Below are 27,312 nucleotides of genomic sequence, written 5' to 3' on the forward strand. Positions count from 1 at the left end.
ACACACATTGCAGAATCCCTCACCCTGCCGCTCAGTGGGCAGCCACCTCTCTCCTACGTTAGAGTAGGGCAAGGGGGCTGAAACCCCCTTCTTCCCCTTCTCCCCTGCACCCCCAATCCTGGACATCCCATCCCTTGAACAGCCTGCCTGTGGCCACACTACTTTGTTCTCCAGTTGTCTCCTGGTCACCTCCAGTCTCCCCAGCTACAAGGAAGCTCCCAGAGAAATCAGCTTTCTTCTTTAGAACCTCCACCCGACCCTAGCCGGCAGACTTCCCAGAACAAGGCTCAGGGCCCTGGGAGGCTGCCCATCCAACCACGTGTCACGTGCTCAATTACCACCTGTTCACTCATTCAGCAGACACTCCAAGTCCCCACGATGGACCAGGCACTGCACTCAGCACATGACCTATATCAGATCTCACCTGTCCCCCACAAACACTTCATGGGACAAACAGAACTTCTGCAAATGAGAAAACCAAGACTCAGAAAGGTTAAGGGCCCTGTGCAAGGCCACACTGCAAGAGCATAGTGAAGCGTTCCTGGCCAGCCCAGGTCTCCCTCAGGTGTGCGACCACCACCAGCTCCAGTCCCATGAGGTAACCAGGGGCCCACAGGGAAGATCCCTGTAGACAGATGGATTATTGTTCCTGTAAACTCCCAGCCCCGCCTCACTCCCTCACCCCATGTTGCCCTCAGTGAACCCTCCAGAGGGTCCCAGAGAGGCCTGCACACCCCTCAGCCCTCCTGGATGCCCCAGAACACAGGCCAGGCCCCGCCCATCTGCAGGCTGTCTTCTTGCTGAACAGCCAAGACAATCCATGCCAATGGCTCAGGAGACCATATATCTGGATCTCACTGAGGCGGTAACGTGGCCACACGAGGGCCTCAGGGGGAAATTATATCAAACTGGCTGGACAGAAATGCGATTACATGGACCAGAGATCTGGCACTGGACGGCAGCAGAGCTGTATGTGCAGAGGGAGGGGCAGGGCGGGGAGTACAGCCCACAGATGGCACCCCAGACAGGAAAGGGGCCTGAAGAGCAAGGGGAGGATTTCCAGATGGGTCTCCAAGGGCTTCAAGCCCCATGTGACCTCCCCCGCCCACCCCAGCCCACCTGATCCCATCCCCCTGCTGAGGGAAGATCAGCTAAGTTTTGGTGGATGCTAGGTCAGCCCATAAGGTCACCGATACCCCCACCAGGGAAGATGAGTCTCAAGACTCCGCCTGATTGGTCACTGTGTGCCAGCATGGATTTGGGACTGGGGAGTTTGGACCCTCCGGAATGAGTCTGTTCTGAAAGGGCAGAGTGGGATTGAAAAACCACGTTTGGCTGTCCCACCACCCAGATGTGTGACCTCAGACACGTCCTGTCCCCTCTCCCAGTTGGAGCCCTGGTTGATCATGTGAGGAGGCTGGAAGGGCCGTGGTGGCCCCCTTCCTGCTCTGTCCAGGAAGGTGCAGGGTTCGGGCAGCATGCATGGGTCTGGGGCCGGGTGCCCGGGGAGCCAGCCTACAGGTCTGTGACAGGGAGAGCCGGGTGCTGCTTTCCAACACTCAGGAACTCCCTCTCCAGAGCTGTGGCAGCATAGGAGACCCAGCCTTCGATCGTCCATCTCCTCAGAAGAGGAGGATGCAGCCCAGGGGCAGCGAGGAGCGGGCAGCCGGCACACGGAGAGGCTTCTGGCTCCCAAACCTGAGCTCCAAACCCAGGTCTCCCTGCCCCAGGCCGGGCGCCTGGCTCCTAACCCCCGCCCTTGGGGGCTTCCTCTGCTTCCTCCCCTCTTCGAAGGCCTCTCCAATCTCCGCTTGTCCACTGCAATGAACTCCTACTGCTTGGCTTCCTTTTTAAGAATTTAATCTGCCTCTGAGGATTTCAAAAACAACCTCTTTAAAACTGAAGTATCCAGGCTTTGCCTAATAAAAGAAGGCTTTGGAAGACTGCAGGGGAAGAAGAAGGAAGAAAAACACCTATGAGCCCTGACAACTGCATTACATTCGCAGAAGGTGGCCTATGGTCTCCAAGAACAAACCAGCGGGCGTTTGTTACTACTGGCACTGAGCGAGTCCTATGCACCAGGCACAATTCTGAGTTGATACATGTTACTGATGTAATCCTCCAAGCACATACTACTGGGGAAGTAGTAATATATCCCCCATTTCACAGGGGGACAGCTGAGGCAGAGAGGCTGACAACTTGCCCAAGTTTGCACGCTGGTAGGCAGTGGAGCTGGGGGGCCTGGTCTGCAGGTCTGCATACCCAACCTCCGCAGACACAGGTGAGTGCACAGGGGCACGGCAGCAGTCTGGATGCCCAGGCGGGGAGTCAGTCCAGAAAGGGCCTGAGGAGGCAGGTAGGGGAGTCGTAAGCCCATCAGCGGAGGGGCCCTGGGCTAGGCAGGTGGGGTTGGATGCTGTTCCCTGCAGCTGTGGTCCCACCCCTCACCCACCCGCCTTGGCTGCATCTCAGCCTTCTGAGTCCGCTCCCTGGAAGATGGCTGGGTTTAGTGGAATGCTCATATGCTCCGGACCTGACAGACCAGAGTTCAAGTCTGGTTTTGCCACTTTCCAGCTGTGTGACCTGGGACAGGTACTCAACCTCTCAGAGCCTCAGTTGCCCCATCTGTAAAACAGGATGGCAGTAATGCCACCTCCTTCAGAATAGGTGAGGGGATCAAAGGAGCCGAAGTGCGTGAGGAGCCCGGCACCTAGGGGGTGGCCCCTGAGGGTTAGTTGCCTGGCCGGATGAGCAGAGTCCATCTGGCTGGAGTTTGGATGGAAGAGGGCCATTTAAGACTTCACCACTCAAAGCAAGATCCACAGGCATCACATCCCCAAGAGCTGGTTAGAAATGCAGACTCTCAGGCCCCAGCCGAGACCTACTGAGTCAGAATCTGCACTTTAACATGGACTCCTAGGAGATCTGTGGGCACGTTAAAGTCACTTTACTTGCCGCTTCCTGGGAGCGTGATCACCTGCTGGTTCCAAGTGTGACAGGTGGGAGGGGAGAGCTGGGAGGTGGAGAGAGATCCTTTACGGGACAGGCACAGGCCTTCTGAGCCCCACAGTGAACCTGAGCAAACAACCCAGACTCTCAGGCAGGCCCAGGAGCCAAGGTGGAGGTAGGAATGCAGGGCTCCAAGCCGTCTCTGGACTCGGGCTTACTCGGTGCTGGGGCTCTGGCTCGGGCAGGAGGGGAAACAGTCTGCGGGAACTGACTGGAAGCTGATATGGTTCCCAGCGGGAAAGCAACCCAGACAGGCCATGTGAGACACACCTACTCACACACGCTCACAGCATCTCCTACACACACACACACACACACACACACACACACACACACCAGGGTTCGGCTGCCCAGAGAACATCTCCAGCAGAAAGCAGACAACCTCGAGGACAGGCTGTGCCTGCATGCTGTGCGTGAGTCATGGGAGACGCTGGGGCCCCTGCAGCGGGCCTGGGAGACCACTCTTCTCCCAACACGGCTCTGCCCCTCCCCGCCCCGTCTAAGCCCCAAACCCAGCTGAGCAACGAGAAACCCAAGTCCTGCTCACCTGAGCTTAAGAGGGACCCACTTTCTAATTGGTCACCTGCAACGTGCCTGCTGACAGTCCCCTGCCCCAGTGCATGAAACCCACCACCCCATGTTGCTGGGGGGTAAATAGCCGGGTGGAGCGCTGACCTCAGGGCCCCCCGAGAGGCGGCAACACACTGCGGATGGAGGCTGCACCCATCTCCCACGCACACAATCACGCGAGCAATAGCAAAGCCCACCCTCTCCCTGACCACACAGCTTCGGGAGCGGCAGGGACCCCCATCCCCCTGGCCCGTGGGTGGGTAACACTCTCACCTATACACCCTCATCTTCTGCTCAGAAACACACACCCACTGACCTCTGTCACCTCCGCGGGCTGGACGGCCAGGGGCCCCCAGGCTCACACGGGCTCCAAAGGAATCCTAAAATGTGGGGTCTCAAGCAGGCCTAGATGCCCACCCAAGAACCATTGACTAGCGGGTCCGTGGGGGCTGCTGCAGGGTGCGTGATGTCATGGGTTCTGGAAAGGCCCTTGGCCCCAAAATATCTCCCCTCCGGGTCTGGAAATCCCTCCCAAACCTGTAAGCGTCACTGCCGGGAGAGGCTCCCACCTGAAGCCCTTGTCAGCTCACAGCCCTGGGAGAGGCGGCTGACAGCTGGCCTGAGAGCCGGCAGAGGCGGGGCAGGGGGAGGGTGCGTGCCAGACGGGCAGTGCTAAAAGCCACCAACCATCCTTTACCTGGTCTGCAAGCTCCCACCAGGAGGGGGCACCCTGCCCTCCCAACACCCCAGAAGGCCGATTCCAGAGAAGCCAGCACATCTTGGCCAGGGAGGAAGGGTCCAGCAAGCGGAGGAGCTTTAAGCAACACACCCACCCACCCCCGACATATGTGCCAGGGGACATCAAGTCTCGCCCCAACAGTCCCCTCGAGGAAGGCAAAGAGCTGGTGATGAGGAGGTGGGGGGAGCCCTGAGTGATGAGCGCTGTGGGACAGAAGGGGGAATTAACCAGGTTCCAAAATAGCACTGCTGGTTCTGCCTCGCTTCACCCTGCGCAATGTCTGGCAGCTTCTGCTTTCGGTCTGACTCATGCCCGGTGGGGGCAGGACAGGGCGGCCAGAGCAGGCAGGGGCCACTGGACAACCAAACTGTTCTCCCCTTGCTACCCGCACCCACCCGGTGGCTGGGCCTCCTCCCCAGACCCACCCCGGCGTGAGCTGGGCTTCTGGGAATGGTCAGTTGGGGCACAAAATCCAGGGGTCCCTTGCCTGGGTCCTTGCCTAGCCCTCGCTCAGCCCAGGACTTCCCCAATGGCAGCTGCCCCAGACCCAGAGCTCAGCTTCTCTGCTGCCCTGCCCAGGTACCCGGCTGACACCTCTACCCCATCTCCCTCTGGAAGCCAGAGGAGACCTCTCCCCCCAACAAAAGAAATGACCTTGTACAGCAATGTCCCCGCACCCCAGGCACCTGGAGTGAGGGAGCTGCCTCCACCTGCCCCATCCAGCGCCCCCAACACACACAGGTATGAGATGAACCCTATGGTGGTCTCACTCTCAAAACGCACACAGCGGCCCACCCACCCCTTTTGCTGTCTTGAAACGCCACAAGAAGCGCTTGCCCTTTGCCGGGCAGGGAGAGGAGCCCAGTGCCCTGGCTTTTGCGGGTGTTGGGTGGGGGAGGAGCGTCACCCTGCTCTCCCCACTCACCGTCTCGCCTGACCTGTGTCCTTCTGTCTCCCCCGCTTCCCCCATGGGGGTGAGACTCGGGCAGCCGACCTGCAGCTGAAACTTCTCCTCCTCCCCTGATCAAAGATGCTTAAGCTCCAACCTGAGACAAACCAAAAGCCTCATCGTAAATGCCCCCTTTTCTGACCCCGCGCGAATGTCTCCGATGGCCTCCCAGCCCTCACACTGACACGCCTGCCCCGAATAAGTACAGCCATCTTTCTATCCAAGTGGGGCAGGTACACGATTGACGTTTGCCCTGCCAGCGCTGGCCCTGCCCACGGGGTGGGAATAGATGCCACGGGTAAGTAGGGGGAGAATGTCAAAGGGAATGAGCTTGGCCAGCCCAGGTCAACACACTCCTGCCCCCGCCGCCCTGGCACACGCGCCCTGACCGAACCTGGTTTGGAAGCAAAAACATCAAGGGGAAAGTCTGTGGGTGGCGGCTGGAGAGATGAGTCAAAGGGACTGGGACTTGGCAGTCCTGCCTGTGGCCCAATACGGAGTTTGGAGCGTGTGTTGTGTGTGCTCCCGCCAGGCCCGGCACCTGCCCCAGCCCTGTCGCCTGTCCCTCCCTGCCCCTACAGCAGGCGGCCTTACCTACACACCACCTCTCTCTCTTAACTCTGCCCCCTCCTGGGGCCCTACAAGGCAGGAGAGTGTAGTGGGAGTGGAGTCTGAGGGGTGGGGGCAGGAGTCAAGAAGGAGGAGGCCCCTCTTCAGGAAGCAGGCACCAGGCAGGGCTTTCACCAGGGACAAAGAAGGGTGCCCGTGAATAAACTCACCCCCCACCGCCCCCCTGCCATTGCACCGTGAATTGCATCCTGTTCCCCATAGAGACTCGGAGGGAGGGCGCTAGAAGGCTCAGTTCCCGACTGAAGAAGGCAGCCACGTGGCAGCCATGGGGCTAGTGGCCCCAGGAGGGAAGAGGCAGGGGCAGCGAGAGAAAGGAAAAGGAAGTCAGAAAAACCGCTATAATCACAGCCTCGACAGAGCCAGAGCCAGGAGGTGACTCAAAGGTGGCCCAACCTCTGTGGGCCCCCAGCCTGTCGGCCGCGCCCCCAGCCTGTGGGCCCCGCCCTCTAGGAGAGACCGTAGAGCTCAGAGATGGGCTGAAAGGGCTGCCCCGTCTGGCAGACCAATGCGAAGGACCTCCTTCACGCTGGATCCCTTTCCTCTGCTGTGAGCGTCTAGAGGGATCCTGGCAGCTTCCTCCTCTTATGGCAGCACCCGGCACATAGTAGGTGCTCCTTAAGTATCTGCTGAATGCAATGAATGTGGTACCGGTGACTGGCCCCTGTGGGAAGGGTCTGTCTGGGATAGAGTGGCGGGCGTGGGGTGGGGTGGCAGCTTCGTGGGCATGGAGAGAGGAGGGCTGTAGGAAGGGGGTTTGGCAAGAGGCACACTCCAAGGGACTGGCCGGGCCACCACACCTGGGTTCGGTGAGTGCAGCAGTGGCTGTAAGGGCCCCTGGACACTCCCCGTCCCTCCTGCCCACCTGAGCACCTCCAACTGCCAGCACCTGCATGCATCTGTGCCAGAGCCAATAGAGGCAGCACCCTCCCTCCCCCGGCACAAGACCACGGGGAGCTAGTAATAAACCCCCAATACCCTCGCCTCATCCGCAGCCGGGAAGCTCTAAAAAGCACGTTCTCCAGAGATCCGCAGTGAGACAGCCTGGTGCCCACAGCGGTCACCTGCTCCCGAACACACATCTCACATCTCCTTCCCCCCTGTGTCTCACTCAGCCTGCTCCACTAGCCACGCTTCCTGGGGTCATTTCCCAAGTAAACTGCCTGCACTCACAGCCCTGTCTCGGCCAATGGGGCCCAAGGAGGCAGTTTTAACCTGCAATTGCACAGCTAACTCCACAGCTTAGAAAGAAAGGCCAATAAAGGGGGCAGAGTAAAATGGGGGCTGGGTGTCCTAGGGAGAAGCTGGGAGACAGGTGCCCAAGAGCCCAGTCGCTGGGGGAGACTGGTGGGGCTGAATGCAGTGGCTGAATGCAGTGGCCAAGCACATACCTACAACTTTTCCTACCTGTGGAAAACAGAACTGCCCTCAGAAGCAGAGCTAGCCTGATGAAGAGAAGAAACAGGATGTGCTGGGTTGCAAGTTACGTGATCAAGAAGCCTCCACTAGGGCTTCCCTGGTGGCGCAGTGGTTGAGAGTCCCTGCCTGCCGATGCAGGGGACACGGGTTCGTGCTCCGGTTCGGGAAGATCCCACATGCCGCGGAGTGGCTGGGCCCGTGAGCCATGGCCACTGAGCCTGCACGTCTGGAGCCTGTGCTCCGCAATGGGAGAGGCCACAACAGTGAGAGGCCAGCATACCACAAAAAAAAAAAAAAAAAAAAGAAGCCTCCACTCCAGGGGCAGCACTGGCAACACTAGTTTACCAGTAGCAAATGCCAATACAACTGGAAGCCCAGAATAGCCTCCCACTCCCAGGCTGCTCCTAGGATAGAAGTATGGAACTCCAGCATTCCAGAACCTGAGTGTGCCTGTCCGTTCATTCAATAGCAAAGCTCTTATGTTCCACGCTCAGAACGAGGCCCTGGGGACACCCAGGGAGGCCATCTGATCCCACACTATGAACATGTGTTTTGAAGCAGGTAGAGCTGAATCCCAGATGGCTTATTGGCTGCATAACCTTCAGCAACTTACTTAACTCCACAGCATCCTAGTATCCTCATGTACAAAATGATGATAATGTCCATCTTGGAGAGTCTCTATAAGGATTAAACATAAAGCATCTCATTTGGTGCTCAGTAAATATTTGGTAGATGCATGGATATAATGGATGCATGGATGAATATAATAAATGAAGTGATGGATAGACAGATGGATGAATGGATATGATGGATGGATATGATGGACGGATGGATGGATGCATGGATGGACATAATGCATGAAGTGATGGATGGATGGATGGATATAATGGATAGATAGATGGATGGCTGTTTGAAAGGAGACAGAAGAGACACAGTAGTTTTCTGCAGTCTGGTTCCCACGCAGTTCAATATCCTTTTAGGCTAAATTTAATAACAAGAAAATGAAGGCCCATCGCTCTCTAATTTATGTTAGAGAAATCTGTATCTCCATTTATCAGCTTGACAAATGCTAAGTAAATTCTTCCTAATGAGCATTAGCCACATTATTGGCTGGGGGTGGGGTGGGGGTCATTCCCTGAAGGGGGTAGCAGGCTATGTCAGAACAGGGTGTCCTGGCTCGGTCACCATCACACAGGTTCCCACCATGTGGTCACACCATGCCCGTATCCCTCTCCCCTCAAGTCCAAGTCCAGCCAACCCCAATCCCAGGGAAGATGGGTCAGGGGCCAGGAAGAGGAAGGGGACAAGAGCAGGCAGGGGGAGGAGGCCAGTAGAGCTGAGCAGAGAAGGCCAAGAATGGAGCGTGGATATGTGGGCTGGGGGTGCATAGGTATCGGAGAGAAGGGACTGGAGAGCAGAGAGAGGGTTTATTGTCTTTGGGGAAGTGGAGAAAGGGAACGGCCCTGAGAGAACAAGGGAGCAGAAACAAAATGGACTAAGCAACAAAGAAAGGTCATCCCCCTGCTTCATCACCCCCAGTGGCTCCCCACTGTCCACCAGATAAAGTCCAAACTCCCTAGGTAGGCCTTTAAGGCATCCAGGATCCCCCTGCCCTCACCAAGTCCTGGGCTCAGGGGGCTTTCTCACTCTCTCCCCAACACAATCGAGGCCTCCAGATGTACCCCCTGCCCCATCCTCCAACCACAGATTGTCTAATGCCTGTGCATCTCAGGAAGCCCTGCTCTAGGGCCACCTCTTCCAGGCAGCCCACCCTGACTCTACCCGCCTCTGATCACCATTTGAAAACAATTACTTAATCTGCTCCAAGCCAGGCTCTGTGCCTGACGCCAAGATACAGAGATGAGTAAGACAGTCCCTGTCCTCACCGGTACTCACAACCTAGTTTGGAAAAAAACAGCATTACCTGATATCATATATTGTACTTCTACTAGAATGACTACTACCACTATGACTACTACCAATAAACCTGAACTGAGCACTTAGCATTTGTCAGGAACTGTTCCTAAGGGATTTGCCATGTCTTAATTCATTTGCCCTTCTCAACAACACTGGGAAGTAGGAAATATTAGTGTACCCGTTTTATAAATGAGAAACTGAGGCACAGAGAAGTTACTCTGCCTAGTTTTCTCAGCTGTAGTAGAAGCTCCCTGAGGGCCGTCCCCAGGTTTTCTCTTCCTCGGCATCTCCCAGGGAGAAGGCACTCAAACATGGCCCTTCTGGGTTTGACATGCCCTGCTATGGCCTTGGATGAAGATGTGTTGGCTGTCTTGGGGGACAGCATAATCGGAGTAAGCTGAGCCCAAGCAGACTGGGAAAGCAGACAAGACTGCAGAGTGGGGTGAGAAGGGAGCTGGCCTCGGTGTCCCTTTCCAGCCTCTCTCTTCCCCACCTGTCCCCAAGGCCCAGCCCTGGCATTGCACAACCGTGTGGTCCCTGCAGACTGCCCTGTCCATTTGCTGAGAGGGCTGAGGTGTCACTAAGGGGGAGCCAGGCCTCGTGCCCGGGATGGGCAGGGGACAAGGAGGTTGGGCCGAGAAGAAGGGAGGAGCTTCAGCTCTGCCCAAACCCGTGGGGTCAGAGGTCATGAGTGGATAAGCTGAGACCCATGGAAGTTGATTCTGGGCACCCTCCAGCCTGGCCTGAGGGGCCTGGGCGCTAGGCAGAGATGGGACCCCGCTCGCAGCCTAGAGCTGGGCTGCCCCCTTGGCAGGCTCTCTGGCCTCAGAGGCCCCTTCAGGCTGGGAAACCTGAGGAGATGGAGCAGCTCAGGACAGACTCTAAGAATAGAAGCAACAGGAGGCCTTGGTCTAGGTTGGGGAAGGGGAACTTCCCGGCCAGCCTATGGAGCATAGGAAAAGGAGATGAGGGTCCAGGTCTCAGCCCTGGCCACACCTCACCTCTACATTCTCATGCCCTGCCGAGAAGCACAGGGGATATTCAGTGCCGGTGGGGCAGGGAAACTGAGGCACAGAGCCGCCTTCCGACTCTGGAGACTTGCTCTGCCTGTCCAGCCACCAGGATCATCCTTGAAAACCACCACGCTTCTCACAAGCACACGGCTCCAGGCCCTACTATTCAAGGGTCCCCTTCCACCCTGGGGAAATGTACTTTCCAGAAAGTAGCCTGCCTAGCTCCTCAAAGCTGGGCTGGGGAAAGAAGGAGCACTGCCTTTCCCCGAGCCCTGACCTGGAGCCTGGGTATGCAGCACAGGAAGGGGTGCAGAAAAGATTCTGGACCAAGGCTGCCTGAGCTCGAACCCCAGCTCCATCCCTTGCTAGCTGTGTGCCGTTGGGCAGGCTACTGCAGCCTCTCGGGATGCCTCGGTTTCCTCATGTAAATGGGAGACAGTGCTCCCTGCCTTGTATCCAGTTGACAAAGAAACAAATGCATGAATTTGGCTCCTCAGGTATCTGCATGGTCCCGGCCCCTCAACTCAGGGCACCTTCACTCACAGCCTAATCGCCAGCTCTCCCTCCTCCTCCTTCCCCAGGGGCCCAGTGGCTCGGGCCCTGGCAGGGGGTGCTGAGGAGCTGACGGAGCCACTGCTGTTGATGGAGCTGGTGCCAGGCCCATGGCGGGCACAGGGCCCAGGCGTACAATGGGGCTGTGTGTGCACCCAGCGTTACCCCGGAGCAGAGCTGGGCAGGCCGGCATCTGGGGCCAGGCCAGGAATTCATTTCCCTGGAGAGGGCCTCCCCACCCCCTCCCAGGCTGCCCAGCCCCCCCTCACAGTGGGGGGGGGCTTGTGGGAGGTACCACCCACTCCCCCAGCGAGCAGGGCACTGGAATGGGGACGTGCCTGGTGGCGGGCACTGGGGAATAGGGACTCCTGAGTCCAGATGCCAGGCTGGGCCGTTTACTTGTGAGGCATTTGGGACCCATTATGTAATCTGGGGCTGCGGCAAAGGGAAGGTGAAGTCTGCAGAGGCAAGAAGACACCAGAGAGGTCTGCTGCGACCCCTCCCCGCACAGAGGGCCTCACTCCTCCCTCCCCAACTTGCTGAGCCTGGGCTGGTGCCCCAGGAGAGGAGCCGGCTCAGTCCCCGGGGGAATGAGTCACAGGCAGTGGCTGCAGCCAGGATGGCCGGAGCCGGGGAGACAGTGGGCAGGTGGAGCCTCTCCTCACCCCTCCCCGCAGGTCTCCTCTGGCTGGGAAACCACTCGGCTGGTGTGGGGTGGTGACCACGGCGTCCCAGGCTGGGCCTCTGAAGGCCTCTTCCTCTGGCGCAGGGCCTTAGCTGTGCCAGGGCTGGGGGCGCACTGCCTTCTAGAGCTGCAGGCATGGACCACGCCCCCGCCCCAAATGCCACTGAGAAGAGGGTCAGACTGCAGGTCCGGGCAGCCCCCTACCCCAGAGTGAGATACAGGGTCTGAGGTGAAGGAGGAGGGGGACATGGGCCTCTGGTGAGTGGGGCAAAAGGAGGAAGCCAGGCCACCCTATACCTCAGGTCGTGGCTAAAGTGGGGAACTGGGGAGGGGCCCCTTTGCATGAATCATTTTCCATTCTCTTCAGAGCCCAGGAAGCTCCCAGCAACAGGAGATAACTGCCCTTGCTCCCTGGCTGGCTGGATTCACACACCCTTTCACACCCACTAGCAAGGACACAAATGTGTCCCTATTGGCTGCCACCCACACTCGCAGAGGGTCACACACAAAAGTCATGGTGGCGCCCCGGCCCAGCGGACATGGTTGGTTGCCCACCCTTCCTCTCACACCCACAGCTCCCCACCTCCCCACCCCAGCCATGGCCCAGGCACATCGCACCCTGGAGGCCCCAGTCGGAGCCCCGCGGCATCCCCATCCTCATCTCGGAACCTGAGGGCCCTGCCTGGTGACGGGGGCTGGCCTTTCCCCAGTGTGTGTGTGACCTGCCCTGAGAACAGAGGTCACGACACCGGAGGAGGCCTCCTAAGCCAAGCCCATCATCCTCATTTCACTGATGAACAAACTGAGGCTCAGGCTGAGGAAGTGTCTTTGTTCAAGTTTATGAGCAAGGCCGAGCCTGCCCCCAGGGCTGGGGTAGCTTAAGGCTGGTCAAGCAAAGCAGAAGAAAGGGAAGAGGGAGTGGAGGGCAAGGAGGAAGGTGAAGAGGGGGGATCTGCCACCCTCTCAGAGGTACCGCTGCCCTGGGATGCTGTGCTGGTGCCACTTCATTCGTTCCTTTCAAATATTTCTTGAGCATTCACTACAAACGTACCTGCACTGTGGCAGGTGCCTTTCTGCCCAATCCCCTCGCTCCTTTTGCTTGTGGGGCTGAGTATGTCTTCAGGGCACCCACGTCCCACAGTCAGCGGGGCCAGGGCAGCGCTCAAACCTCTCCCCAAGGAGCAGTCTGGCAGCCCCCTCCCTGCCCCCACGCCCCTCGGAGAGTGCCAGCACCCTCTGGGCAACAGTGCCCACGGGACAGGTCACCTCCCAGAGTCACTGCCACGTCGGAGGGCACAGATGTCCGATGACAGGAGCCTGGGAAGTCACCCATCAGAGATTCCCAGGCTGTTTTCAACAGCAGAACCCCATTTTCAGACCAAATTTACCTGGAAACTTGATACTAAAACATGAGAATGAAGCAGCTTTGTGGGGAGGGGGAAGGGCCAGACCACCTGGCCTCCAATTGGGGGCCTCTCCCCCCACCACCCTGTTCTCCTAGTCCTTCCCAGAGGCACCCACAGGGTTCTGAGAAAGGGTCTGAAAACCAGAGTTTTCTCTGGCCTCTTTGTGTTACAGAAGACCAGGAAAAGCTATGAGTGTGGATCACATAGTTCACTGAGAGCTAGGACCCCAGCCCCCGCCGTCCAAACCTCCAGCCCCAGGGCACCCCAACTGTCACATGGGAAAGGGACACAGCACAAAACAAACGAAAGAAAGTCTCATGGATTCAGGCCCTACCGTGTGCCCAGCATTGGGTAAAATGCTCCACGAACATCAAATGCTTTATTTTCCACCATAACTCTATGGCCTACGTAGTATCATCTCTGTCATGAAGGTAAAGAAATGGATGTTCAGAAAAGTTAAGTGACTGGGTGGGAATGTAAGTTGGTGCAGCCACTATGGAAAACAGTGTAGAAGTTCCTCAGAAAACTAAAAATAGAATTACCATATGATCCAGTCACCCCACTCTTGAGCATGTATCCAGATAAAACTGTAATTCAAAAAGATACATGCACCCCAACGTTCACAGCAGCACTATTCACCATAGCCAAGACATGGAAACAACCTAAATATCCTTTGACAGATGAATGGATAAAGAACATGTTGCACATATATGTAATGGAATATTACTCAGCCATAAAAAAGAACAAAATAATGCCATTTGCAGCAACGTGGATGCAACTAGAGATTATCATATTAAGTGAAGTAAATCAGAAAGGAAAAAGACAAATACCATATAATATCACTTATAGTGGGATCTAAAATATGGCACAGATGAACCTATCTGCAAAACAGAAACAGACTCACAGACATAGAGAACAGACTTGTGGTTGCCAAGGGGGAGGGGTGTGGGGGAGGGGTGGGTTGGGAGTTTGGTATTAGCAGATGTAAACTATTACATATAGGATGGATAAACAACAAGGTCCTACTGTATATCACAGGAAACTATATTCAATGTCCTGTGATAAACCATAATGGAAAAGAATATTTTTTAAAAAAGAAGAAGAAAAGAAAGAAAAGTGACTCACCCAACTTGTGAAGGGCAAAGCCCACATTCCAACCCACCTGTGTGCCCTTGACCCCTCGGGGCAGCCTGGCAGAAATCACCCCATCATGATGCCCGGGTACAACCACTCCCTTTGAGCCCCATGCCAAGCTTCACCTCACTCAGAGAACAGCCAAGACGCCTCCTCCCCAACTCAGGGCACACACAGAGCTTCTCAAAAGTAACAATAACAATAGTAATAACGACAATACCACCAGCTCCCTACTATACAGCACTTAGTAGATAGGCACCTGATACATTATTATTTTACTGAATCCTTACAACACTCTACTCCCACCCCAGCTTCACAGATGAGGAAACTGAGGTGCAGAGAGGTTGATGACTTGCCCAAGGTCACACAGCTAGGAAGGAGCAAAGACAGGACTTGAGCCCAGGCAGTCTGGCCCTGGAGCCTGCACACCTCACCACTGAGCACCCTCCTCCCCTATGATGTCTGCTGGCTCCTCCCACAGCAGTGGCTGTAACAAGTGCCCCAGCTTGGGGCTTGCCCTCCTGCTCTGAGGCCCTTCTCTTCAGGGGTCAGAGGCCGACTGAATCCCTGAGGGATGGACGTGGGAAAGCCTACCCTATGAGCACCATCAGCTCATGCTCTCCAGCTGGATGGTAACCCCCAGCCCACCTCCCCACCCCCACCGACAGGCGCTGCAAGGATGAGGTCATGGGTGAGCCAACAACATTCAAGCACAAATAGGACGTCTACTGCTTGCCCACTTTTAAGTAGTGGAAGGTGCAGGATGCAGAAGACTCTGTCCTTGCTGTCCTGCCAGAGGCTGTGGTCCCCAGCAATGCCCAAAGGGTCGCCCTGCCACCCCCAGCCCCTTCAGTACTGTCTGCACCAGATGTTGGCAATGCTTAGGAACAGGATTAAAAATAGTCTCTATAATGAGTCAGTGCTAAGGATAACTTGGGCAAACAGCCCTCAGGGAGAGGACACTGCCAGGGAGGCACCACCACCTCCCACCTCCCAAGCCAGCCTGGCCCACCCCCCAGCCTTGCACCCAGTGCCCCCTGCAGCCCGCAGAGAGCCTGGGATATTTATACCCCAGCTGCTGAGTGGACAGAGATGTGGGCACACCCCCACACACTCGCTGCCTGAAGGGGCCGGGGGATCAGAGGAGTGGGCAGATTCTGGAGACCACCATGCTCAAGGCGGAGCCGTACTGGGGCACAGAGACACTTGAGCTTCTTTCCCAATTCTGACACCAGCTCCCCACAGGACACTGGGAAACCCTGCCCCTGGCTCCCCTCGCCTCACCTGTGAAATGGGTCCCCAGTGTCGGCCCGACCAGCCCATTTCCTAGGTGATCAGGGGAACTGAGACCAGAGAGGGCCAGCAATATATACTAAAGGGCAGACGTCAAATGTGGGGAGCAAATAGGAACTTGGGAGTCAGAACTATGCCAGATCCCACAGCCAGGGGCTCCCACACTTCTCCCATGTTCTTCCCTCATCAGCCCCACCCCGAAATGATCAGAACTGCTAGACTCATGGACATCTGGACATGAATTGAAGATTAACAGAGCACATTCACACAAGGTGTCAGAGCTGAACCCCTCGGTACCTGCAGGTGAGAGACAAGGTGGTGAGTATCACTCTACAGTTGAAGAGACTGAGGCTCAGAAAACTGAATTAACTTGCTAGGAGCCCCTCAGCTGGGATGAAGCCTTATTGCCATCTACCAGCCCAGAAGCATCTCCCAGGAGCCCGTATGCTCCTCTTCCAGTGACACCCAGGAGGAACAGGACACCCTCTAACGCTGCTGGGAGGCAGAGGGAAGGGGCCAGAAAAAAGTGAGGAACCTTCAGGAAGGGAACAGCACCACACACGTTTCTCTGAGAAGAAGAGAGGAAGGAGAGCAAGAAGTCGGTGTCCTGGGCGTAGCACGGGCCATGGAGTCAGGAGCCCTGGACTCTAGTCACAGCTCTGTTAGCGATAACTGCATTGATCTGGGAAAATCATTTACTAGGCTTCACTCTCTGTCTCAGTTTCTCCATCTGGAAAATGGAGCTTTGAACACCAGGCCTTTGAAATATCCTGAAGTATACCATGACCACACACTGGAGGTGCATAAAGAATATTAGCATATCAAAGGCTCTGACAAGTCCTGTAGCAAAGAAATCCATTTTACTTTTTTTTTTTCAACTCTCCCACACCTGCTTGATCACCAAACCCTTCCACAGAACACTTCTTGAGAAACTCTGGAGTAGATCTGGGTCAGCACTTCAAATGCCTCCACGGGCCAGCAGGAAACATGAAAGCTTGAAGCAGGCCCAGACGAAATACATCGGGACCTGCAGTTAGCTCCAAGCCCTGAAAGATTCCTGGTAGCTCTGGGGGCTGAAGAGTCTAGCATTTCTGTTCTGTGAAGGCCTCCCCCAGGACCCATCCGGGGTTTTGATCCCATCTGATCCTCAGCAATTCTGTTGAGAAGGGCAGGGAAAGGGTCAGTACCCTGTGTCACACAGCTGAGGAGACTGGGACCCAATGAGACCAGAGAATGGGCCCCGGGCCACACAATGGTTCCCTGGTACAGACAGGAGAGACGGTGTCCTAAGTACCAAGCACTTGACCTCCATAATCTCATGGAATTCTCACAACAACCCTTTGAGGAGGGCACTGTGGTTATACCCATTTCACAGAGCAAGAAATGAATGGGCAAAGAGGTTCAGGCTCTTGTCCGAGGTTACACAACTGGCAGGTGCTACTGCCTGGCTTTCAACTCTCACAGCCTGAATCCAGAACTCACGCCCTCGGCCCAGCTCTGCCACTTACTAGCTAGCGAGAGAGATTTGATCATTCTGAGCCTGTTTCCTCACCTAAAAACGGGATGATAAAAAGACCTGCACGTTAGGTTATTGTGAAGGTTCAATTTGCAAATATACAAAAGTGCCTGGCATACAGTAGGTACTCAATATATGTGACCTCTCATTAAATACCACATCCTCCTGTGGGAGCTCACGCCTGAGCCTCTGGGTTCTGGGTCTGGCAGGCTCAAAGCCACCCACAGCTTCCTGAAAACTGACCTCTGCCAATAAGTCCAAGGACACAGACCCTCCACCTGGCATCACAGGCCTCCAGGCTGGGGCTCCTCGGGTACCCCATGTAGGTGAGGCTCTGGAGGTTGGGTTTCCCAGACCCAGGCCAAACCTGGGTTTCATCCCATGGGGCCCCTAATGGGCCACCTCCCCCTCAGAGCTGGGGATATCCCCAGCTCACCATGGGTCACAGGCCTCTCCCCAGCCTTGCCCCAGGTCACGGGGTGGGGAGGTGGGGGGGCTCTCCAGCGAGGCAGCTGATATCCTCATGACCTGCCCCAGCCCTCCCAGCCTTAGAGACAACAGTTACAACCCACCCAGAGCTTGCCACACTTCCTGTAGCCAGCTCATCCCTGTTAGATCACAAGGTGGGCATCACCACCCAGATGGCTGGCTGCTCAGGGATTTGTATGCCCACTTTACAGACGAAGAAACGGAGACCTCAACTTAGCCCAGGCAGAGATCTATGTCATAGAAAGGCTTCTGGCTCCTGGACCAGGGCACAGGGCTGAGCCAGATCACAGGCCAGGCCCATCTGAGCCAGCCAGGGCAGCAAAAAGGAGGAGAAGACTCAGGAGACTCCCTAGGGCCAAGGGGAGGAGGGAGAGTATCTGAGCCCTGAGTCCCACCCATCACTGCAGATCCTGCAAGTCTTCGGTTGGGCAGAACATCAGTAAACTTGAGTTCTCCTCTACCCTACCCAACCCCAGCCAGGGAAAACGTGCACCGCCCTCACCCAGTGCCTTGAGACTACCCTCACCCTCACCGCTGGCCAGGCCTGGACCCGCAGCCCTCCACTGAGAGGGAGCCCCCACTGGGGGGCTCTCTATCTCCAGACCCCAAGTCAAGCACTCACCCCAGGCATTGCCTCCCCCTCACTGTCCCCACCCCATGTATGTCATCACCCAGGAAGCCCTCCCTAACCACCCCCTGCCCTCTGTGTCTGCTGACCCCCACCGGGCCCGCTCACCCAGCCACCTTGCTAAGAATTGGGTCCCAACCCCCCAGTCTGGCTCCCACATGTGGAGCTGGGTCTTACACTGAGTAGGTGCTCCATAAACATCATTGCACAGGAGGGAGATCATCTCTCAGGCGGTGGCCCCAAATATTTTGACCATGACTCACAGAAAAATATATTTTATTTGACCCAGGACACACACACACACACACACACACACACACACACACATACAAGCACATGAAACTCCAAAAAAGTTGTACAAAACAACACTTACCAGTACTGTGCAATAATACACTTGGATGTTTCCTATCATTCTTTTCCATTTAATTTATTACTTCCTTTTCATTTCATTTTCATTGAGACCCACTAAGCTGATTTCATGGCCAGATTAGGGTCCAATCAGTTGCCCCGATCCACCGTTCAAAGAATGGCCCTCCAAGGATATCTGCATAGCCCCGTTCCCTGCCTGGCACACGACTCTCTGTGTAACAGGTGCCTAAGAGAGGCTTCCATTTGGTGGACACTGACTCCGGCCAGGCCTGTGCTAAGCATTTTGTTATAGTATCTCATTTCATCCTCACAATCATCTTAAGAGGAAGGGACAAGGAGGAGTTTTACATGTGAGGAAACTGAGGCCAGGGTCACAGAGTAAACAGCTCAGGCAGGGGTCAGAGCCAGGGCTGCCCTGAATCTGGAGCCACGTTCATGACCATCCTGCCCCATCCTGCCCCCAACTCCTCTCGAAAGTCCACCCACGGGCAGGGAGCTCTGCCCAAGGAAGTCCACTCCCTCCCGCTACGAAAAAGCCGTTCCCTATATTAATGTCATCCTTTATATTTGTTGACTATGTTATTGGAAATGGTACAAAGAGAAGACAGGGCTCCTGGCTGGAGCTGACTGGCTGTGAGGCGGGCCCCCACCCCTCTCACAACACATCTTACTCCCTCCTCTCCACCCGCCCACCTCTAGCCGAACCCAGAGGAGGTCCAGCAGGGCTAAGGCAGCCCATTCTGCTGTTCTCCTCACTGACATCACTGCCCTGGTAAGTCACGCGATGCCTCTGTGCCTCTGTATCCCCATCTGTCAAATGGGGATGATGACAGCGCCCACCTCATAGGGTGAGTGTGAGGGTCCAAGGGGTTGGTACAGGTCAAGCATTTGGCCCAGCATCTGACGTGGAGCGAGGGCTGGAAACAGGAGCTCTCATTAGTATCCCCAGTCCCCACTCAAATCCTCGCCATCAGAAGTAATCACCGTGAACCTGGTGTTTTGCTGTTTGCACACAAACATGCTCACATACAGGTACGACATTAACCTGTGCCAGGGGCTGTTCTGAGCACTCTCCATGAATTAAGTCTTTTAATCCTCAGAATGAACCCACACCATGGGCACTGTAACTGTCATCTCCATTCTACAGAAGAGGAAACTGAGGCCCCAGGATCACACAGCTGCAAAAGTGGCAGGGCCAGGATTTGAACCCAGCTGGCCGGGCAGTGTCTGCTCCCGATCCTGACGTCAGTGTGTATTTCCTGCAGCCTGGCCTCCGGGCTAAGTGCATCACGCCCATTACCTTCTCACCAGAGGCTCAGATGAGCCTGGGCGAGGAGAGGAGGAGAGCAGGCAGGGAGCCCTTAGTTACACTGCCCAGGGCTGCACGGCTCCGCAGAGGTGGGACTGGCAGTCTGCTTCTGATTTCACATGCTTTCTGCCATCCCATCCTCTCCCCAGCCCCTCCCTTCACCACGTGCTTCCCCAGCCCTGACCCCGCTCAAAAGATACCCACATGCCAGCGCAGCCCGCGGGACCTCATCCCACTAACCCAGCTCCCCAGAGACATCCCCCACCCCCCACCCCCACCACATGCACATGCACACATGCCCGCGTAACTGGAGAGGACAGCCCCCTGGAAGGAGGGCCCCAGGAACGCTCAGCTCTTCGGGGGTCCAGAGCCCAGGGCCGTGCCCCCGGCCCCAGCGCAGCGCCGGCCCGTTTCCTCATTTTCCCCAGTGCTGTTTCTCACCCAGCCCCCTGCACCTTGGCCTGAGAGGAAGTTGCACAATCTCCTGGGAGCTGCAAATGCGGCTGAGGATTACTCACAGTGCAGAGGGAACCACACGCCCGGAAGGCCTCTCACACCCACAACTCTACCCAACGCAGAGGGGCTCCCAGCTCCCATTCTCGTGGACCCGGGGCTCCAGGCCACCTCCAGGGTCCCTCCCTGCTCCAGACTGAGCCAATGACAGCCCCACTGCCCACAGAGCCGCACAGCGCCGCAGGCCAAGCTGCCCCTGCACCGAGATGGAGAGGCACAGAGGGGCAAGACTTTGCAGGAATCCTACTAGGTCCCAGGTGGGCCAGACCCTAACCCACACATCCTCCCTGTCCCTCGTGGAGGTGTGTGCCCCCTTAGCCAGAAGCCCCACGGTTCACCACTTTCCTGACTGACCCCACAACTGTGACCTCAGCATTTGGCCTTCCCAGGGTCTCCAGACACCCAATTCACACTCTCCCTCTGGCCCACCTTGAAATGGACCCTGAGACCCAGCACAGTCCTGTGAAGCTCTGGGGAGATCTGAGCCACCATACGATTCTCACTTGTGGGAAAATGCTCTTGCTACACTTGCAATTTCAGAGGTTCCTAAGCCCCCGAAGCACTTCTCTAACAGCCTGAGACACCTGACATTTCGCTAGTGTTTCTTTCTGGTGGCTAAGGGACTCCCATCTCTGGTAGGTAGATACTGCTTGTCAAGAAAGGCTGGCAGTCACTGAGCTGTCATTAGTCATCTATACCTCAGGGTGGATGAGCTTACTAGGCCCTTTCACGAGAGTATGTCTCAGGAAGGGATAGTGTGTGTGTGGGGGGGGGGGGAGACTAGGCACACCAAGGTTCCTGAAGATGCATGGGGTGAGGTGAGCCTCAGAATGCGGAGGTCAAAGAGGCCCGGAGAGCTCTGACCCAGACTCTGACCCAATCCTGGGCCCTCCCTGAGATAGCAAACTCCAGAAGGACACAAAGTTTGGCCTGGGTGTACAAAGCCCCTAAGGATGACCTCTGGCTCCCACGCTTCACCACCGGACTTGAAATGGGGCCTCAGATAAGGAGTATGATAAGCACCTCTTATCACCCCACACAACCTTGGACTCCCACCCAGCTGAGGACAAAGTCAGAAATGGTTTTTCCTGGGCCCCAGGGCTCCCCAGAGAGCCCCTCATTTCTGCAGCCCTCATCAAAAGGCAGGGGCCCTCAGGATAGTTCCCCCACAGCCCTCTGAGACCTGGAGTAGCAGGAGGTTCACAGGCATCACCCGACGCCTCCAGCTCAGTGGATGGACAGGGAGCACAGTCGAGGGGAAGGGCCGGCACTGGAAACCCCCCACCCCCTGGAGACAATGGCCACGGGCCCCTTTGCAGGGATGCTTCCCAAGATGCCTACACAGCCACCCTCTCTCCAGTCCTGACAACAACCTATGAAGGGGAGGGGGGCAGCAACACTTGCCACCCTCCTTTTTAGAGGAGAAGACTGAGGCTCAAAGCATTTAGTCACGTCCCTAAGGCCACACGGTGAGGTCATGGCAAATCTCAGGTTCCTGGATCCTTCCCTAGAACAGAGTTTCTCAACCTCAACACGACTGACACTTGGGGCCAGATAACTCTTTGTTGCCGGGCTGTTCTGAGCATTTTAGGACCTTTAGCAACGTCTCTGGCCTCTACCCATTAAATGCCAGTAGAACTCCCTGAGTTGTGATAACCAAAAATGTCATCAGACATTGCCAAATGTCCCCTGGGAGACAAAGAGAACTACTGCCCTAAACGGACCTGAAAGCCAGGCACCTGCCAATTCTAAATTGAAGGGTATTTGCTGGAGCCCTAGATGTGCCAGGCAGGAGGGCCTGAAGGTTCTGGTAAGTACCCTGTCGGCTCAGTACCCTCTGGGCAGAGCTGCCTCATTGGCAGCCAGTGCCACTTGGGAATCTCATCCCAAGACCACCTCCCCCCTGCCAACCTATAAACCAGCCCCCTCCCTGGTATTCAACATTTCAATGGTCTTTCAATTATTTTGATCACTCCCCCCTGTGAGTAAAAAATTTTGAGCACCCCCAATATTCGTTTCTTTTCTCAGGAATTGCTTATAAATACCAGTGTATTAATATATCGTGCATGTGAGCAAATATACACAAAAATAGATCTATAAAAAAGGTGAGAAGGGAAATATAAATTACACCCATGAAGAGATACTGTTACACGCTCACCAGTGGGACAGAACTGAAACAGTCTACCAATACCAAGTGTTAGTGAGGATACAGAGAGATAGGAACTCTTAGGTGTCACCAGTGAGGAGTAAATTGGTGCAACCACTTAACACAGTATTTACTAAAGTTGAAATATGCATTGCATACCCTGTGCTCTAGCAATCCCGTTCCGGGTTATATGGACTCTGGAGAAGTGTATGCACCAGTGTACCAAGAAGCAAATTCCAGGATGTTCTTACAGCATTGTTCACAGTAGCCAGAAAAGGAAAGCAACCCAAAAGTCCATGAGTGGCGGGATGGATACAAATATGGTAACAAGTTCATACAGTGGATACTATACAGCAGTGAAAATGAACACACCACAGCTACACACAACAATGGTGGCTGGATCTCACAACGTGACAAAAGAACACGTTCAGTGTCATTCCACCTCTAGAAACTCAAAATCAGGCAAAACTAAACTCTCTTGCTAAAGGATGCAGGTACAGGTGGTTACATGATAAAGGAAAGCAAGGAACTGATTATCTTGAAAGTCACAATAGTGGTTTGCTCTGGGGGAGGGGCTTATGACCAAGGTGGGGCACACAGCTGATTTCAGCATGCAGGTTACATTCTGTTTCTTCATCTGGGTGTTGGTAACCTGGGTGTTCACTTTTATAATTATTTATTACATTATCCATAGAGGTTTATGCTCCTTTTGGCAATTATGCTATATTTCACCATAAAAGGAGGGACAAAAGGATGAGATAGAAATACATAGAAATAGAAGTTTTAACATTTTCTTCTCACACCTGGCTTTGAAAACCACTATGATTAGGCCAAACCTACTGGATGAGAAGCTATAGTTAGTCACAGGTCTGGAGGAGCCAGTGACACCCAGGGTTGTCTGTAAAGGGGCTCTTCCAGCTGGCCCAGACTACGGGCTGCCCCTCAGCCCACAGGACCAGGCCCTTTCATCTCCCACCCACCCCCGGGCATCCCAGCCACCACGTGCCCCTGGTGGCCAAGGGCAGGGAGTTGCATGATGCTGGGCTCCCTCGCACCAACCTCACCCTGCCCTGGGCTGTTCCTCTGGGTCCCCGACAGCAGAGCTCAGAGGTCCACACTGGGAAAGCCCTAGGGGAGCAGGGCGGGGCTCACACACCCTCTAAATACACCAAAAGAAGGAGGGAGGCAGAAAAATGAAATGAAGAAGATGAAGCAGGACAGGAAGACACACCCACATCTAGGCCTGATGTTCCAGATGCTGTGGACCTAGATGAAGGGTCAGAGGGATGGGGATGTGGGGGGCAAAGGAAAGAGTGGGGAAGAGAGGGATGCTGGAGGTTGGGGGGGGCAGAGGCACTGCTCCGGTTCCAAGCCCAAGTCTTGGGGCTCAGCAACACGTGTGCCCAAAGAGGCCTGAGCTGTTGCACCCAATTTAGCACCATGTGCCCCAGGGCCCAGGGCTTCAAATGACAGGAAGGAAGCTCAGGAGCCAGCAGCCTCCCTGTGGCCTCACCTCTCACTCAGCAGTCTCTGGGCCTCTGGGAAGAAAGGACCCTGTCCAGGAAGGAAGGCTCCTGGGCCTGCAGAGGTGACCCCTGGGTGGGAGGATCCAGGGATCGAGAGAACCACCCTTTCTGGAGCTCAAGGGGTGAGAAGGGCTGAGCCAAGGTCTCAGTGCTGGCACGAGCCTTTCTGTAAAAACTCACTCTGGACCGAGGAGGAATGCCCTTCGGGGGGGAGGGCTAAATTGGGAGATTGGGATTGACATATACACACTACTATATATAAAATAGATAACTAATAAGAACCTACTGTATAGCACAGGGAACACTACTCAATACTCTGTAACGACCTAGATGGGAATAGAATCTAAAAAAAGAGTGGATATGTGGATATGTATAACTGATTCACTTTGCTGTACACCTGAAACTAATACAACATCGTAAATCAACTATACTCCAATAAAAATTAATTAAAAAATAAAAGAAAGAATGCTCTTCAGACCAAAGGGCCAGGCATCGACACATTTGTGGTCATTTAGTCCATGGCTCTGTACTATCTCACATCACTCTGCCTTTCACTGTCCTCTGCAGTTACTGAAATTCCCCACCAGCTATCAGTTTTGGGGGAGGAGCCATGTCTTTATTCCCACCCACCCTGCTTGGCCGGCACAGTGCCAGGCCCCCACTCAGTCCGTGCCTGCTGACCCCAATGGATGCTGGAGCGGGTCCCCCGCACTCCCTGGATCCTGGTCCCCTCCTCTCGACAACACAGGGGCTGTGCCAGCTGGCCTCTGAGGCCCACAGCCCTGCAGCTCCAGTCAGCCCATGGCAAAGCCAGATGGTGCCTCGCTGGCAGGGGAGGCTGAGAGCACACACCTGGCCAGGGCAGGGAGGGGACAGAGGCGGCGGGGGGTGGACAGGATAGTGTGTCACCTCCTGGCCACACTGCACCCCTCAGGGATGTAGGAGCTGGGGCAGGTGCTGTCCCCAAACCAACTGTAAACAAGGCAGAGGACAGGCTGTGATTTCCCTAGGCAAACAGGAGAAAACAAACCGGAGCCCCACCCCACAGACCCACTGGTAGAACTGGGGTGGGTGGGTGGGTGGGGGGGAGGGGGCAGGGCTGCTGCTGCAAACTCTCCGCGGGGAGGGACAGGCTGTGAGCCCCATGCTAGAGCCAGGCTGGGCCTGGATCACTGTGGGCAGAGGCGGGGATCTCCTCCTGGTACAAGTCCCTGGGAACCAGTCCCTGGGTCTTAAATGGTGACATTCCTGCAGGGCAGAGACCACCAGTAAAGCATTTGTGTGTCCTCGTTTCTGAGCACACGACCGGGGCCCGATTCACGCTCGCTCACTCACTTCATGAAGCTGTACTGAGCACCCACACTACACACCAGCCTCTCTCCAGGCACTGGCGATACAGCATCCTACAAGACAGACCCCACCCCTGTGCTCAGAGTGTGACCTTGGAGCAGTCCATTCATCTGTAGATTGATAGGCTCCGACTCCAGCTCATCTCACCACCCCCCTGCAGGGCTGGAGGACCTGCCATCACCTCTTCTCACCTCCCAGAAGGCTTCCCTGCAGCTCCCCCAGCTTCCAAGGAAGACTCCACCCACACAGGCCTCCCAGTGAAACCCCACTGTCACCCGACTATCTGCTGCCCTCAAGGCCCAGGACCCCCTGGAAGATGATGGACACATCCCTACCCCCAACAATGACCCCCACCCACCATTCCAACGTCTCCAGGCCGAGTGAGGAAAGGAGAAGGAAATGGCTATTTCTTGCATATGTATTATCATTTTTATTATTAACCAAAAAATGCAATTCAAACAGTGAATTTTACTTTCCACAGGGTGGGAAAGTAAAATAACATGATGGGTCTTTCTACAGCCTCACTTTGGGCTGCTTTGGACACCTCCACCCTGGTGCCAGCAATGCCACCCTGGCTCCAAGCACTTTTATGGGAGCTTCAGACCCCACCGCCCCCGTGTCCTGATGACTCTTGGGGCTGGTGCTGTCCACCTCACCCTGCCTTAAGCAGTAACTATTTCCTGAGCACCTGTCCTGAAGGGTGGGGCTAAGACCGAACACTGGTCAGTTTAATGGGAGATGGGGGCAGAAGGTCAGGATGGGGGAGGGAGGGCTGACCATACCAGAGACTAGGGGTCACCAAATGGTCTCAGAGTGGTTCCTGCCCCTGGGGACCTGGATTCGAAAAGGAGACAGGCCTAAGAGACCCAAAGCAATCGGAGACCCAGGAAACAGATAGCTCTGGCCTGGGTAGCTGCAAAACAGTAGGTTATCAGAGTGGGGTCCCAGGACCAGAAGCATTAGCATCACCAGCGAACGTGTCAGAATTGCAAATTCTAGACCTATTGGAATTTGCAGACCTACTCAATTAGAAACCCTGAGAGTGGGGCCCAGTAATCTGTTTTAACAATCCTGCAGTTGATTTTGATGCCCACTCAGATTTGAGAACCACTGTCCTAGAGACAGGGCTTTAGAATCATCAGACAAATTTTTTTTTTTTTTTTTAATATTGATGCCTAAGCCCCTCCCTGAAGACTCAGATGCAACAGTTTTTTTAAAAAGAGCTCCCCAGGGCTTCACAACGTCCAGCCGGAGCTGCAGATGGAGCAGTCCCCTGATCTCCTGGAAGGGTGTGTCTTTATGGACAGAGGATTTGCCTATAGGGAGGGGAGTAGAGGAGGGGTTGCCGGGAGAAGGGACCAGCATGAACAAGGGCTGGGACGAGGGAATATGGACCACGGGTTTCTGGATAGTCTGTTGGAATTCCTGGATTAATCCCATGGCATCACATTTGACTCTGGGACCCCACTGTGTGGATAGAAGACAAGAAGGCGGCCTGGCCCCAAGGAAGCTGGATGAGGTGGGGATGACCAGACCTCATTTCTCTTCCTCCTCATGCCCACACTTAAGAGTCAGGAAAGAAAACTGGTGATGACTCTGCCTCTTGCTTCTGGCCCTCTCGGCTGCCCTCTGCTCTCACCCACTGCCCCACTGCCCCACAGCTAGCAAAGCACTTCCTGTGGGCACGGTAAGTTCCACATCCTGCCTTATGGCTGAGATTTTATCTCTGCTTTTAGTGGCGTTGCAGACAAGGAGATCTGTATCTCTGGTCAGAGTGCAGGAGGGCCAGGCAGCAGGAGGGCAGGGGAAGGGCCTCTGGTCAGGAGTGAGTAGTAAGTGACCAGGCCAGATGCTATCCTAGGAGTCCCAAGGGGCAGGGCAGGGCAGGGGGGAGGGGTAGAGATGCTGCAGGCATGGCCAAATCTGCTACTTTGTTAATTGTGGAGACCCAGCAGGGTGTGGTACAACAGGGAGTGGTGGGGACTGTGGCCATGGAGTCTGCAAAGCCCCATATAAGGCATTTTGCTCGAGGCTGCTAGACCCGCGCGGGAGAGGCCTGTTTGCAACCCATAGGTCTTTTTTTCTCCCCTAGAGCTCTCTATGCCTCTATTCCCTCACCTGGAAATGAGAAATAAAGACATTATAGGAGTTAA

The 27,312-nt window shown here is 55.4% G+C and overlaps 1 protein-coding gene across 21 annotated transcripts in view; it reads right to left on the reverse strand.

Moving 5' to 3' along the window:
- TFEB (transcription factor EB) overlaps positions 1–27,312 on the reverse strand; it is a 47,890-nt gene that overhangs the window by 16,070 nt on the left and 4,508 nt on the right. For 3 of the 21 annotated variants that reach the window (XM_067006188.1, XM_067006201.1, XM_067006186.1), the window contains exon 1: positions 5,257–5,485. The exons of 6 other annotated variants lie outside the window; for them this stretch is intronic. In XM_067006188.1, the coding sequence (XP_066862289.1) occupies positions 5,257–5,288 (32 nt within the window). In that variant the 5' untranslated portion in view covers positions 5,289–5,485. Of the gene's footprint in view, positions 1–424; positions 463–5,243; positions 5,532–27,312 lie in introns of those variants that run through there. 12 more of the 21 variants (XM_067006198.1, XM_067006190.1, XM_067006191.1 and 9 more) reach the window with 9 other exon arrangements.

This window comes from Kogia breviceps, chromosome 10 (genome assembly GCF_026419965.1).
Source record: "Kogia breviceps isolate mKogBre1 chromosome 10, mKogBre1 haplotype 1, whole genome shotgun sequence".
Taxonomy (NCBI): Eukaryota; Metazoa; Chordata; class Mammalia; order Artiodactyla; family Physeteridae; genus Kogia; species Kogia breviceps.